General features: G+C 27.3%; 1 protein-coding gene across 1 annotated transcript; it reads right to left on the bottom strand.

Annotated features, from left to right (window-relative positions):
• Positions 1–7,866: 7,866 nt before the first annotated feature.
• On the bottom strand, positions 7,867–12,184 carry LOC100214974 (protein gustavus). The gene is made up of 2 exons (XM_065800484.1): positions 9,983–12,184; positions 7,867–8,845 (listed from the first exon to the last, which is right to left on the bottom strand). Exons 1-2 carry the CDS (start codon positions 10,713–10,715, stop codon positions 8,709–8,711), a joined length of 870 nt encoding a protein of 289 aa, XP_065656556.1. The 5' UTR covers positions 10,716–12,184; the 3' UTR covers positions 7,867–8,708.
• Positions 12,185–17,407: the final 5,223 nt, after the last annotated feature.

The raw sequence follows: 17,407 nt of genomic DNA on the forward strand, positions 1-17,407 counted from the left end.
AAAGCAAGTGTAAGAGTTTATTGAAATTAACCCAGAACTTTCCAAAAACGCTATTGTAAAACATTTTATGATGGAAAGTATTCCAAGATCTACGCTCAACAATATTCCAAAACGAAAAGACAACAACATTACCCGAACGACAAGTTGGAAGCGGTAGGAAAGCAGTTAAGATGACAAAAAAGAAGATCAAACAATTAGAAAAAAAAATCGACCATCAACATGGAATCCGTCAACGTTCTCTTGCTAAAAAGTTCAATGTCAATCAATCATACATATGCAAAACGATAAAGCAGAAGACAATCATTCTTTATCATAAAAAAATTAAGGCTCCAAAAATCATGTTTGCTCCCATTTATAGAGACTGTTAATAAAGATGATGAAATAGTTTTTTGGCCTGACCTTGCATCATCTCACTACTCAAAAAAAAGTTCAAGAATTTTTGAGGTCCAAAAATGTCGAATATGTGCCCAGAAGTCAAAATATTGCAAACGTACCAGAATTGCGACCTATTGAAGATTTTTGGAATGAAATCAAGAGAGCAGTATATTCTAATTGTTGGGAAGCTAAAAATTTGATCCAACTGAGGAATCGTATCAACTACTGCTTCAAACATGTCGACATTGAGCGCGTACATCGACTTGGTAAGGGGAGTTTTACAAGAGTTGATACAGTTTGCAGACAAGGAATGGAAAATTTGTAATTTTTTGTAATATTGTTCTATGAACATTGCTCTTTTTGAAACATTAAAAAATAAGTCATCTTTCTAAAAATATTTTAGAATTTAATTTGTCCAGATTTTTTGGAATCATATATTATTGGTAATAACTCACAATTCCAAAGAAAAAAAAAAAATTTTTATTGAATAATTTATTCATTTTTTGTTTACATTTATAAAGGTTTTTATAAAGGTAAACAAAAAATCAAAAAATTTTGTAAATAAATTTATTTTAAATGTGGTGTATAAAAAGGAATGCAAAATCAAAATTTATTTGATAAAATTTTTATTTAGAAATTAATAATTTACTGAGTGAGTATATTGATTAGTTTCAAATTAAAAGAATCTTTCAAGAGAAGACAGCCCCTCATAGCAAGAGGCATACTCTTAACTTCAGTTTTAAGATTAAAAGAAATGCCAAATAAAAATTATTAAGGAAGCAAAGTTATTATATATTTTTGGATATAAACTAAAAGTCAGCTTTTATCAAACGCTTTCCAAACTGATTTTTCTAACGGTGGGCAATCCGTTATAAAAACTTCTAAAAACAAAGGATTTAAAATCCTTTTTGGCTTTAAAATAAACAACTAGGATGCCCATAGATTAAGAATCCACTTTCAGAACATTTTATAGCAAAGGTTGTTACCCCAAATAACCCATTTTTTATTATAAATATGTTCAATTATGTAAGTCTTATTTATTCCAAGTCGACAAAATAAACTACATAAAACTCTCTGACTGCGACAAAATAAACTACATAAAACTCTCTGACTGCGACAAAATAAACTACATAAAACTTTACGCTACATAAAGGATGTCGGATCATAAAGGATGTCGGATCATGACTTTTTAATGTTTTAAGGTGGATTTCCACAAGATAAGCATGTGCAGATAAAACATTTCTGTCAAAATTAACAAAAACGTTAAATCTGCGCATGCTTATTGACAAAAAAATTCGCTTCGCGCGAATATTTTCGTCTTGTGGAGATCCGCCTTTAGATGTATTAATTTCACGCCTGGTGGAAACTGTAAACTTAAATATTTTCATGCTTATGCCAAACAATGAGGCATAGAAAAATGTTACAGTACATTACTGCCCTAAAGTTAATGCTGGGAGGAGGGGGTGCGAATATTTAAGGTTTGATTTTTTTCCAGGCCTCTACCATTGAGGGCTTTTTTTTTTTGCTGATTTGCAGAGCCTATTCATTTGGTATAGGCATGAATATACTTAAGATTGCAGTTTGAACAGTGCGTCAAAGTGTCTTATCTGAAACATCAAAAAATCCTGCGGGGGCCCATTGCTGTATAAATTTCAAGGAACCTGACTGGTCAAAAGAAATACATTTAAAAAAATCCAGAATGTTTTAAGGAAAAAGCTGGGTGTGGTTGTAGATGTTTCCAGATTTTTAGATTTTTGGATAATGAATGATGAAAATAAACTTGAAAGATTCTTTAAAGTAAAGATTTGTATTTTCCAGACCCAGTTGTTGCTGTGGCAATAATTTTTGCAGTTTTTACCATGAAAATAGGCTTGGAGATAAAGTTGTTAAGGTGGTGCTTTAATATTCTAAAAAAAAATAGCAATCTTTTATAAACTTTTGAGGCTAGACATGTTAAATGAACTTTTAAATTTAAAAATTCTTTAAAAAAACATTCATCTTAGTTTCCCTAATTAAAGCAACAAGAACTTAATTATAGAATAATTTATCACTGATATATAAACAAAAATATTTATTTACTACCGTTTTGTTTTAAATTAAATTTATGCATAGTTAATAGGTTCATTCTATGATGCTTATCAAAACGAATGTATAAAATTTTGTTAACAAATCTCTCTTTATTTTAATTTAGTTGATTTTAAATGACTTTCATTGGTATTACTTTTTAAAAACGATATTAGATTAAATGTTTTATTCAAATCTTTGATGTACATGTTTTTGTTTTTTTCTTTACTTATAAAGATGCTTCTTCATGAGTTACATAAAGATGAAATATGGCTAATATTAAAAAAAACAAAATAAAAAAATTGGCAGCTCCAATTGTTTTTACCATGTTTTTTATAAAAAAAATTTAACTTTAAATTCGGGAATACATTGCCTTACGTAATTAAACTTTAAATAAATCAAATAAGAATACACTGCTTTTCTAAGTGTTTTTTAATTCTATAGTATTACAAAATATAAAAGAAACATTTGATGCCAAAATATGAGAAGTGAATGTTGTAAGTATTAAGTCTTGTGAGGCTCACACAGTTTTTATTACTGTCATTGCTAATAACAAATTTTTTTAGGGTCATTTTTTTATTTTAAGCTTTACTTGGTAGAACTACGTTTAGTGACTACATTGATCTTAAACTAAAAGTAATTACCAAACATCTGGCGAAAACTAATTTTTTTATTTTTAACTACCTGATGGTTTTGAGTAAATATACTTAAATGCTTCCAAATTCTCTTTTTGTAAAGCTTTCCCTCGCATTGAAAAAAAAATTGCTAGGTATAGATTAAGGTTTAGAGTAAACAAAAACAAAAAATAGAATTTTATTTCTAGTGAATTTATTGAAAACTAAAACATAAAATTATTAGTATTACAGAGAACTTTTTGGTTTTATCTAAGCACACTTAGTTTTAATTAGGGGTTATTTGAAAATGTCAGTGTTTTTTGAAAGAGCATATTTACTTATGACTACGTATATAACCTGGCAAATCAAAAAATGTCCTAATAAGTATTTATGACGCGTCTTATACTTTTTTGCGCAAGTAATTTGCTTTATACTGTGCTCGCTATATTTTTATTAAAAATTTACTGTCAATTTTGGTTAAAACTTACAGAAACCTTATAAATATGTAATACCATGTATCATCATCAGATTTTTTAGCAGGGTTTAAATTTTTTATATTCACTTAAACAGTTATACTTAATCAGGCTCCAAAGTAGAACCATCAGTTGATTTAAGCAACCTTAACCGTTCTGAAAAAAGTAGTTTAAGTTACATCTAATCATCAAAACTATTTTTATTAAAATTTCTTCCATAATGACAAGACCAGACAAATCTTGAATGCTCATAGATTTCCTTTATGTTTATTTCCAATTATTGCAATATTGTTTACACTTTTCAAACAGGTTCTATAACTTTGTATAGTCTTAAAATTTTGTTTTGTTTTGAGCTTCTGTCGAAGTTCTTCAACTCGCTAACATAACTGAACTGGATTGAACGACTACTCTGAATAATCCCTGTCAGAATTTAACCAGGCATCACACACATAAATGTGCTCAATTTTTGAAGGTTTTCTTTTTTTTTTAATAAAATTTTATTATTAAAATATCTTTACAGAATATCCTGATAAGTAGAAGGAAAAAAAGGCATACACTTAATTTCAATTTTTCATTAGAATATCATTGTAAAAGAAAAATTCTATTCGTAGTAGGTGTTTCTTTAAAAACACATCAATCCGTAATCAAAAAAAAATATTGGCAACAATTATATTAGGGTAAAATTTTATAAACCCAAATTTCGAGCTAACATCACTGCTTCATAGATTCTAGACATTTGAGATTTAGGAAAAGGTTTTACAAAAACGTTTTCACCATTGCGCAACTACGCAATGCACTGTTATATTTTGAAGTTGTCTTATTTTTAAAAGCTTTATCTCTACTCGTAAATTTTAACTAAAAATATAAAAAACACAGTCTTTAAGTTCAGATTTTTATACAACAAATCATCTTTTTCAACAATTCTCTAATTTTAATACTTTGTTACATAAACGGCAACAAGTATGAAATTAACTTTTAATGAGATTGTGAATATACACTATTGTATTACCATTACTCAAGGAAAGAATACGAAAAATAAATACGAAATGAAATCAGTGAGTAAAGTGAGTTACCGCAGCATTCTTAGATCCAATCTCCTAGATCCAACAATTATCCAATAATCACAGTTTACTCTCTTCTGTTTTCAGCATAATGGTGTCTTTACCCATTTTTCCTTTAATGTCATAATTTAATATCTATCTGACTCATTATGAAAATGGGACTTATCAATGCTTACCAATCTAAAGAAATAACTGTAGGGAAGACCGGGGCTAGTTGGCTCGGTTTTTACTCTATGAGCTCTGTAGCCCTAACAGTACATTTTTTTTAAAATAATAAACTGTAGTCTTAAAGAGTATGGATTAGGGTATCTTATAAAGTTTGCATTCATTTACAAAAAAAAACTCTTGGGACCTTTCCGGACCCTCAAAAAAAATAAAAATTTGCGCCAACTTACCCCGCCACGGGGTAAGTTGGCGCAAACTATAAAAATGATTATTAATGCACTATTAAGTGCAAAATTAATAGAGATTTTTTTAAATTAATTTTTGCAACAATTTTATCCCAAAATTTAATATTACTTTTAACTGGTACCAAACATTAGTCCGTATAAAAGCCAAACAGTAGCCCACCTTTTATCTGTGGAAAAAAAAACTAAAAAAAAATTTTTTTAAATTTTTTTGTAAGAATAAATATTTTCAATATTGTTAAACATTAAAAAAAAATAATAATAATAGTTTTATAAAAATAAATATTTTTTTCCATAGTAAATGCTATGAGCCAACTTACCCCGTGAAAAATTTGTCAACTTACTCCGAAAGCTTTTTTTTTAATTAACAGTCTATAGATCCTGAAAAACGGCAGCTTTGAAAAAAAAATCTAACTGGGTTTAGTAAACCAATTGTGAGTGGAACTTTTACAATAATTTTTTTTTCATACGACTAAATATTTTCTTTGTAAAGTAAAAAGGAAGCGATGTTCTAAAAGTTTTTGTCCAAAAAACGCATTAATCTCAATATCTCCCATGCGCAAACGCGAATCCTCACAATACTACAGTGAATGATGAAATGGTCAATAAGGAAGTTTCTGAGTAATTTTTGTCACTTTCTGATGAAAGGCTTTAAAGATAAACGCAGTTCGTCAACTTACCCCTGCGGCTTACTAGCCCCGGTCTCCCCTACTTTGATTGTTATTTACAAATCAATTTTGAATTATGATGGGTTCAAAAAGTCGTTTAAAAAAGAGGTAAATAATGTGACAGATGCTAAACAAAATTTTTCATTTTGCAGACTATGTACATAGTAATAAGTAAATGACTGGCAATGTTGACGAATTGGATTCTACTTAGACACAATTTAATCAATTTAAACATCGTTAAGGCTTTAAAGCAATTGTAAAGGTTTTAACCTATACACGTTTACTAAAGGTTTTAACCTATACACGGTTACTAAAGGTTTTAACCTATACACGTTTACTAAAGGTTTTAACCTATACACGGTAAACTACTTTTTAAATTTACTTTACCTTTAGCAAACTTTACAACTTTCACTTTAGAAAAAGAAATTTTTATTTTCAATAAAGTTAAATTAAAACTTGCAAAAATAAAATTAAACTTTACTAAACTAAAATGTTAGGTGTGGAATAGACTTACCATGACTAGTAAACTTCTTTTGAACCTTTAAAAGGCCCTCAAAACGTTCCAAAAACATTTATTATTAAGGCATTTTTTACAAAACAAATTTCCGCTGGTATCTTCATAGTTTAGCTATTTGCAAATTTATTAAAAGTCGTAGATGTCATTGCAAAAGTTGGAAGTTGTATGGTAGCTACAAATTAAAGTCATCTGCGTCCATTAAACAGTATTCCTGGATAAGTATGATATCATATTTTCACAAAATAATGAAGTCATAAATTATAAGCCAGAGTAACTGTTTTTACAAGTTATTTCAATGCATCGCGCAATTTGTAGATTCTTGACAAAATTGGATTTTCGTGCAATAAAGTTAAAAAGCATATAACTTGGACACGTGGCACAAAGCATTACTTAAAATTGATTGAAAACAATTAAATTTGTCACACGTTTGGTAAATGTGTGAACGCTGCAAATACAAGTCTGCCACTTCGTTGTTCTTAAATCAATATCACGCCTATACAAAGACTAGTGTGGTGTGTAGAGGGACTACCAAATATCTTATTAACAACATTTAAGTCAAGTTGAAACGTTACATGTTACTTGCAATGTTGCACGCATTTGCATTAAAAATATTATCAGACTAATATATTAATAGTTGTCCTTTATACCTAAACTGTTGGATGCAAATTTATTATGTCGCGCTAAACTAGTTAGAAACTATATAAATATATAGTCATAGGCAGAAACTACTTACAAAGTTTTATGCAGCATATTACCATTTAAAAAAATTAAGATTAAATCAATTACAACTAAAAAACTTTTGAAGACGCATTTATATAAACACAAATACTATCTGGATTTCAAAAGATTGCTTGATATTAATAAAAGTTGATCTATCGAAACAACAAACTGCAAAACATTTGTACAATTTTCCTCAACTTCATCTGAACTTAATCATCCTCAACCAGGATAATTTATCATCAAACATCAGCCAGCAAAACACTTTAACAATTTAACAACACCAGTGACTCCTGTTTAAATATCACAACTTCTTGCAGACTCTAAGGAGTTATAAAAAATGAATTTCTAAACCATCATAACACACACGCACACACTCCCTTTACCCTTCACACACAAAGAGTCAATATTTTGAGAGTTGAAGATACATCTGTCCATCTTATCATAAATACAAAAGTATAACGATAAAGCAAAGTTTGGAATAAAGCATTAGCAACTTAAAACAAAATGTGGTACTACTACACTTCTCATAGGGTGACATCTAGTTACTAGTCTTAGGTTTGTTAATCGTGCTTATCCCTGAAATCTAAAGTTGCTTAAGAAGTTTTTTGCATAAAGAAATGCCGCAATTTGAATTAAGGAAATCTGCAAATCACGAAGATTTACTTGCTTACTACATTAAAATATCATCATTTGAATGCAAATGTATTTTATTTTTTGAAAAAAAGTAGTGTTAAACCAACTTAAAGCTGTCAACAAGACAGTTGTTTCAAAACATTTTAATTTAACGTTATTTTATAAAAAGTTTTTAAATACACAAAGCTTGCACCAATTGTAAACTATTTAAGTTAATTAAATTCCTAAAATCACACTCAAAGGATTTTTAGCTACACTCAGGTTTAAAAAACAGCAAGTTGCCGCTAGTTGTGGCGAACCTCTGGTTATGGATGAGAATGAAATCAATCAATAGTTATAGAAACAAACTATTATAAAAAATATATTTACAACTTATACGAATAGTTTTTTTTGAAACAATATCCTTTAAAATTACAACTAAAAAATCTTATTTATGCAAATCTTTTTTTAATAATAAAGATATTATGCTTGATCTCATGAAGCTATGAAAAAATGAATGGAAGATTCCTATTTTTTAAAATGATCATCGAGATCAAAAGTACTTAGAATCACAAAAATGCCCTTTTAAAAATGGATTTTAACAAATTGGTTTTATTTTTTTTTGAAAATCTGTCCAATAAAAGAATGGACGTAATAATAAATATATAACTTCTTAAATTATTATACTACATATAAATTATTAGTTTCTTAAACTTTAATGATTTTAAAATGTTTTTTCAAACATTTTTTAAAATGTTTATTTTTTCAAGAATATAAAATAAACATATATTCCGTTCTGTTAAATTAGGAAAGAATCGATCGAAGAAAAGTTTTTGCAATTTCAACAGCGTTGGAAAAAATAAAACATCTCATAATTGAAGACCATCAAACAGATCGTTTTGTACTTAGGAACGTTTTGTTGAAAATTTGGCAAAATTAAATTATGTCTATTACTTCGTTTCTCAAAGGAATATTTTCACCATTTAAAACGAACAGCAAGCAAGCGTCGATTTCAATCGAATTTTGAACAACTTCGAAGTTGGTGAAGACGGTAGTCTTTTTTCACATCATAATCTTCCATCGGGTAATTAGATAATGAGAATTCCAGCGATGAAATTAGAAAGAAAACCCCGTATCGGCTGTTTGTCATTTTTTTTTTGTTCGGTATGGAGCAAATATTTCGGTGGTTTAAATTTGTTACCATTTATAGATAAGATAATCTCTCATTTGCCGCGGAATATCGAAGCTTCTTAATGTCTCTTCTGTCATATTCTCTTTACCAACTTGTTGACGTATTTTGAGCCGGCATAAATCCATCAGCGGTAGCGGTTCAGCTAAAAAAAAAATGCGTTAATTAACATGAAAGTGAGGTTGTTTCTAATTTTCTAAATTAAAACTACTTTGAACTTATTGTAAAAGCTTTTCACTTTTTCAATGAGCTAAGAAACAATATCTTAACAAATAAAAGCGAACAGAATAATATTTCTTAAACCAAGCGCAACATTTAAAAGAACGCGCTGCAATCAAAACCTATTCTTCCAGCTTTAAAAAAGAAATCATTCAAAACAATTTTAAAAGATAACGCTTGTCGAAGTTTAATTCTCTCATGCGTCAAATGTTTTTACAGATGTTAATTTAGAAAGGTTTGAAAGCACGTTGAACAACCGCGTGCAGAAAAACGTGTTTAGAGAACACGTTAAAGAAAGAATAAAACGTCGTATTTAAACTTTTTTTATCGACTTGAAAAAGAAATTTTCAAACGGGGGTAAAAAAACCTTAAAACATATTGTCAACAAAATTTAAAAAACACTAAATACCTCCCGCTATGTCATGATTCACCGGTAATAGTTATTTGAATTTTAATGACGGCTATTTCCATTCTCCACTATAGATTGGATTTGTTATGAAAGTGATTTTTACGTCATCAATAAACTTAATCCGCTTTACCGTCAACTAGTACCGCACACTTCCTGATTCATTGTTATTATTGTTTTGACTTTAATGACTGCATTTTTTTAAATTTATTAAATAAACGTTTTTTAGCACTTAACTTACTGGATACTTTCAAACTTTTGAATTTTCCGTAAATTTATTAAAAAAAAAAAAAACTGTTAAAATTTAAATCATTTATTTAAAATAAATTTGTTAAGAAATTTAGAGATTTTTTATTGAAATAAAATCCAATATACTCGCTTCGTTTTCGTGTTTACTTAAGTTAAGAAAGCATTCATTGACATAAACTTTTATTTGTTTTTTAAAATTTTTAACTCTTGTTGAATGTTTTTAAACGTTATTTTTAATATTATTGATAACGCTTTTTTTATTTGTCGTTTAAATACATCATTAATAATTTCTCATGTTTTTTCATGACTTTAACGAAATTACAAACAAAATAAAACAAAAGGTTATATCACTAAATAAACTAAAACGAATAAAAATTTAAAAACAGTGAATTAGAAAAGTAAACTTACGATCTAAACCGCCTATATAGTCGAGTTTAATTTCGCAATGCCCCCAAACTGCAGATACAATTGGATAAACGGTTTTATCTTTAAGACCAGTAAACGCGACTCCGAGGAATTGTCCATCAACTTCAAAACTTAACTCTCCTACGTCCATATCTAAAATACATCTAATTGTGTCAGGGACAATAAAATTAGCATCAGATCCTAAGTTTTTTGGATAAGTCTGTGATAATACTGCTTTTTCATTATGAAATAATTTATTTCTGCCTAAATCCCATCCCCAACTCTCTGAATTTGCTCCTACAAGACAATGATACCCAGCACAATGTAAAATGGCTTTAGCAGTAGCTACACCAACAACTGCGTGAGTACCACGCTGTCTGGTTGACCATGTATATTCCCATACGTGTAATCCTTTTGAATATCCTACTTTTCCTCTAATAGCATCGGTACTTTGCGCAACTGGATGTCTATGTGAAATTCTACAGTCGTCCTCTTTTACATAAATGTTCATACTACGATCTTCAGCATTCCAGCCGTGTTGCTCTTTTACACAACGAGAAGCTTCAGGTCTATCTAACAGCATTTCTAACTTTCTTGGACGAGGAAAGCAGTTTTCGTTGTGATTTAAAATATCTCGTTTACTTGAATGTTTTCCTAAACGTCTTTTAAGTTTGGATTCTTTACCGTTGTTAAAAGTTTCAGCGGTTCGTTTTGAAGAGCTTATCCTTGAACCCATTCTGATATAGTCCCTATTAATTCGAATACTATGTAGGCGCGTTATGGTGGTAAATTTTTAAAAACTAATAACGTGTGTTGTTTATAAAAACTACTAGCTACTTTGCTATAAAATTCATGTAATCATAAAGTATTAACCAATTTTTATTGCACTGTGAAAAATAACTCTTTTATTCCAACGTTAAATACTTCCTTGTAACTTTTAAAAATAAATAAGTTTTCTCGCCTTATTACTTGATATAAGTGAATTTGTGCTGAGAAGCTTTTCTCATCCGTTTACGGTTTCGCTCTTAACCCAAAATCAATGAACCATAGCTCTTAAAAGCTCGTCACATAATCATATATAAAGCGTCGTAGTACATACCGACAATTATCGTTGTAAACATTGTTAAGTATTCAATTATGCGTAACTTAAAACAATGGAATTAAACGCATAATTAGCCTGATTGCGTTGCTGAAGTTTTGTAATGCGTATTGTTTAGCCAATTGAAATAGCGTCAAAAGAAAAAACATATTTTATCGCGAAAAAAAAAATTATCGCCTTGGAGAATAGTGCATGATCTAACAATACTTATTGGTTTTTCTATGTTAAATATGCATATGAAAAAAACTCGTTAGACGGGGGTTTTAAAAAGAAAGCTAATAGTTTATTTGAATGAACATAAAAAATAATTTCCAAAAATGTGTGATTAAAATCAAAATATTGAATAAAAGTGCGATATCAATCGTTAGAAGGAAATTATTATTTACTTTTCTAAACACTTTATATTTTTATATATGAAAAATAAAAAAAATGGACAAAAACTTTACATTAAGTTAAACTCTGAATGTTTACAAACTAATAAAGTTTACTAGATTTATTCTCTAGTTTTTAATATACTGTTATTTTTTTTGAAAATTTACGTAAAAACGTAAAAATCTTAAAAAATCACCTCCTGGGTTAAAAGCGCGCGAATTTACGCCGCTACCAATAAAAGTTGCGAACAACTAAATGGAATTCGGCATGGTTGCTGAGTTTCACTAGGTAGTATGGAGATCACGCAGCCTTAGCATGTTTCGGGTGGATGCTTTAATCGTATGTTGCAAAAGTTGCTATTGAAAGCAATTTCTAAAATGTATATGCGCGAGTAATTTTAAATAAAGAATATTTTTGAATTACAACATAAATAATTATGGTTAGAAATGTTTACGATGATAATGCTTAGAAATGCTTACGATGAGAAATATTTTTTACTCGAGTAGTTTTATTTGGTTTCATTTTTTCCTTCGATTTTTTTTTTCTTTTTAGTTTCCTTCGTCTTTTTCAATATTTCTAAACGCATAAATAATTGTTTATTACGATTATGGTGGTTGGTTGTATTGAAGTTAATTAGTATATTGCTTAAAACGGGAATCAAACTTGATTCTTCCGCAAACATCTTTTCTGTTTGCTTGCCATAATCTTTTATTCAGAATATCTTCCCAATCTATGAGTTTTATTTGAATGAGCTAGATATGTAATTTCCAAGCATGGCGGATATAAGTAACAAATTTCTTAATCAAAACCTTATTATTTTATTATTTTTTCCTAATTGTACATATATGATAATCACAAATCATTGGATATTTGCTAAACAGGAAATAAAACCATGCTTTTGCTTTTTGCTATTGATTTTTTAAAGAAAAAAACAACAATATTTGCTTTTGTCTAAAACACAGTTTTTCGTCTTGAAATTTTTACTTCCTTTAAAGATAAGTAAAACTGAGAACTGTTTTAAAGTTACTAAATACCACTTCGTTACTATATATATATATATATATATATATATATATATATATATATATATATATATATATATATATATATATATATATATATATATATATATATATATATATATATATATATATATGTATATATATATATATACATATGTATATATATATATATACATATGTATATATATATATATATATATATATATATATATATATATATATATATATATGTATGCATATATATACATATTTATACATATATGTATATATATATATATTTATATATATGTATATATATTTTTATATGTATGTATATATATATATATATATATATATATATATATATATATATATATATACATATGTATATATATATGTATATATATATATATATATATATATATATATATATATATATATATATATATATATATGTATGTATATATATATGTATATATATATATATATATATATATATATATATATATATATATATATATATATATATAAACATATATATATATATAGATATAGCGGAAAGGCGCCTATGATGGCATACTTAACTTTGAAGCTTCATTATTCAGTATCCTGAAGACCAATAATAAAAGTTTTGATATGGATACATTCCTTGTTACACCTAGAACAATAATTACCCCGGGAGTTTTCATCAGTTTTATTTTTTTTATAAGTTATTCTTATTGTAAAAAAAAGCACAAGTATGCCATCATAGGCAACCACTGCTCCTATGATGGCATAGGGAAGGATGGGGCTAGTTAGGATCGAGGGTAACTTAATGATTTCATTCAACCTTAGAGTCTTACCTCAGAAAAGCCAGAAATTACTCAAAACCATCTTAATTTACCATTTCACGATACATACCAGCATTGTAAAATTTTGCGCATGCGCATAGGATATATTGCGTTTTACGTATTTTTTAGACCAAAAAAAAATTTTGGAGCATCGCTTTCTTTTAACTTTACTTAAAAATAAGTTTTTCTTACAAAAAAAAAGGTTTTGCCAACTCGTCAATATTTCAACACCCCCAACTCGTCAGTATGCCATCATGGGTAAAAGTCATCATTTTCATTAAAACAAGCTGTGTCTGCTTTGTTCAAAAGATAAAATTAAAGTAACTATTCCACTAAATGCACAAAACTTGAATATAAAATGCATGAAAATTTCATTTTTGTACAGTTAATAGTAAAATCACAATCTTAAATATATGAAGGAAATAAAACTACAACAGCACATCCCAAAATCGATTTTTGTTGATTATAAAAACAATACTTGTGCGTTTTTTCACTAAAACTAATGTAAAGTCAGTATAGTCATGTAGGTCTAATCATTTTTTTACCAAAACCAATTTTAATGGAAATATGACCGGTATGCCATCATAGGCGCTATGCCATCATAGGCGCCTTTCCCCTATATATATATATATATATATATATATATATATATATATATATATATATATATATATATATATATATATATATATATATATATATATATATATATATATATATATATATATATATATATATATATATATTATAATTTTTCAGTCGCATGATAAAATTAAAAATAAAAAGGTATAAAAGTCCAACTCGTCGAGCGTTTTCTTTATAATAATTTAAATTTTTAAGTGTATTTTATATTGTTTATAATAACTTAAATTTTTTAACGTTCTTTTTAAAGCTGTTAATATGAAAACATAAGTTTCGGATTATTTTATTAAAATTAATTCCTAAATTAATTTTCTTTTAGTAAACTTGAAAGTTTTATTAATTTTATTAATAATAAGAATTAAACAGCTATGTTTTTAATATAAAAATATAAAAACACTATACTTTTAGGTTTGTTTACTTGTAATCTTACAAAAAATTTACAGATTGTTACTGATAGACCACTTGTTAAATATATTTATTTGTTAACTACTTGTAATTTTAAGATTTGTGTTTTAAGATCTCATATGAGAATAAAGAATACTTTGTTTGGAAAAGAAATATAGTTTAACAGATTAGTTGATAAATACGAGTTGGCTAGTACACAGGAGAAAGGTTCTTAGTAGTACCTAGGCTTATACCAAAAATAGGCAAATACCAAAAGTAGGTTACTACCAAATATAGGCTACTATCAAAGAGGGAAAATTCTTATTTCTGAAACATTTCAATATTTGTAAAATTTTAGATTTAAAAGTTTCTAGTTTTCTTTAATTTTAATTTTTTTATTGTAGCTCTACTCGTTACTTTAAAATATTTAAACGTTTAATATTAATATATATATTTTAATATATATATATAAATAAATCAAAATATTTAAATCTTTGTAATAAATACACTAAATACAATTTATGATATGCAATTAGATTTATTTGCGATTGTATTTTATAACTGTAGTTACAATATAAATGAAAAAAACATAAATAATGGGAACATTACCATCTTCATTTAACAAAAAAATAAAAACTATTATAATAATTGGCACTTCCTTATATCTTTAAGGATTAATATTTGTTTAGGTAAAAGATGCTACATCTGCCCGACATTATCTGTAGAGTAGCCAAGATTATTTTTACACTTTTGTCCTAAAAAATTAGTCGTAGCCACTATAACATTTTAGAAATATTGAAGAATTCCTTAAATGGTTTAAAAAAGTCCGAGCAGAACTCCCCTATAGCAACCAATCAGTTGTTCTCTATTAATGTGATTAATTCAAAACTATAATAGTTATGATTTTATTGTTGATAAAGGCAAAGTTTCACATTTTACATTGTTTCACATTTCACATTATTTTACATTTCAAATTGTTTCACATTTCACATTATTTCAGATTTTTTTTTTTTTTTTTTTTAGGTGCCCCAAGAAGTCCTTACGGTCTTGTCACAGAGTACCGCGGAAGTGCATTTAACCGGGAAGTTCACGCCTCCTTCCTTACCGTGACTCGAAAATTTGTCCAGAGCTCGTTTCGAACCTGGATCTCCTGCTTATAAAGCAAGCGCTCTAACCACTGCGCCACGGCCGCATAAATTTCACGTTACATAATTTGCTCCGAGCTTGTAATGAATCGCGTGTTGTTCAAATGACCGGACTCGGACACCGTTTGATGCTGTTTATTCCAAAATTAAAAGATAAAACATAAATGGCTGTTTGGTTTTCTACTTTACCAAAAGGTGTGAGTAAAATTCAGGTTAGAATAAGAGAAATAAAAATCAATCAAGTAAATATGTATTTTGGTCTAATTAAGTCTGATCGCAGTATGCTAAATCTCTAATAGTTTGGCTAAAGTCACAAAAAACAGCATTTAAACCATAAGATATGAATTCAGCGTGCCAGAAGCTTTTTCTAATGATGATTTTTTATCAAACGTTAAATAAGAAGTGCTGTACTGTTGTAAATGCTTACCAACTAAAAACCAGGATCTTTTATTATCTAAAAAAATTGATGTCAAGGTTATTAGTTAACAAATAGCTTTGGCAATACCCAACCAATTTAAATACGCTGTCACAGAGTTAAAATCTTGTAACTTGTAGTTTTATAAAGTTTTACAACCAGTTGTGCCAATTTTTATTTGACACTATTTTTAGATACCAAAATTTAATAGGCAACATGACTAAAGATTGTTATCTTATAATTACGATTTTTTAAGAGCAGCAACACGTGCAAAGAAAAATACTCTCCTATTCGTGGCATTATTGGAGTCACAATAAAAATCCGGTAGAAGTTTAAACAGCAGTAAAAAAAACAAATTGCTTCCCTTCCTTTTTCTATCCATATACTACTAGTCATAAAAATAAAGTTTCAAATCTTTTTTTTTTTTTCCTTATTATTTTTTTAGAATTTTTGCTTATCATTTTTTTAGAATCATAAATTATTTATAAACATGGGGTTTTTATATTTGCAATATATTTAAGCGTATTCAAACTCAGAATTAACAAGTCTATTTTCGTATATCATATTTAAGAAAGATCAAAAACTCTCGTTAATTTTATTATATTTTCATTTTTTTTTTTTATCGAATTCAGCGTTGAACTTTTACTCTTGATCATCGATTTTTTATTTTATATATATACATATATATATATATATATATATATATATATATATATATATATATATATATATATATATATATATATATATATATATATCACATTAAAAAATATATGATCAATATGTTTTCAAACTGAGAAAAATGTCTTTAATGCGTTTCAAAACTTTTAGTAAGTAAAAATGTAATCATTTCTCATGTCTCAAAAAACTAGGAATAAATTTCACTAACGCCTCTTAAGAGGCGTGAGTGAAATAATTATTTCTTTTTAACCCCATAAATCCTTTTAACGTCTAATATAATTTTTATAACGCCTCTAATCCCACTTTTTTATTTATTTATTTGCGATATAGAAAAGTGTTTTAAATATTATTTTATTATAGAAAGTAATAATAAATAAACTTATTATAATGTAACATATATAATACAAAAATAAGATAAAAGTTAAAAAATAACTATTAAAAGAGTCTTGAAACTAAAGTAAGCATGTATATAAAAACTTGTTCGAAAGAACAAAATTAAACTTTTTTTTTAATTTATAATCAATCTTTCTACGGAGTGGAATCTTTAACTTTTTCATATTTTAATTTTTTCATGTCGCATCAACATTTTTAGGTTTTGAATTTGAACTTCATGCTAAATATAAAGAAATTAAAAAGTTTGAAAGCTTTTATAAATATTTAAGTTTTTAAGTTTCATTTTTTTCTTTTTTAGCAAGATGGTTAAGAGACTATTTTTATCATTTATATTTTTTAAAATTCATTTATAAAAGATTTAAAAGTCAAAATAATTTTTCTTCCAGCAAAATGGCTAAAAAAACTGTTAGGTTTTGAGAGGTAAAAGATTTGAACCAACATTTTGAAAGGCTTCTTATACTATAAG

Source organism: Hydra vulgaris, chromosome 06 (assembly GCF_038396675.1).
Source record: "Hydra vulgaris chromosome 06, alternate assembly HydraT2T_AEP".
Classification (NCBI taxonomy): Eukaryota; Metazoa; Cnidaria; class Hydrozoa; order Anthoathecata; family Hydridae; genus Hydra; species Hydra vulgaris.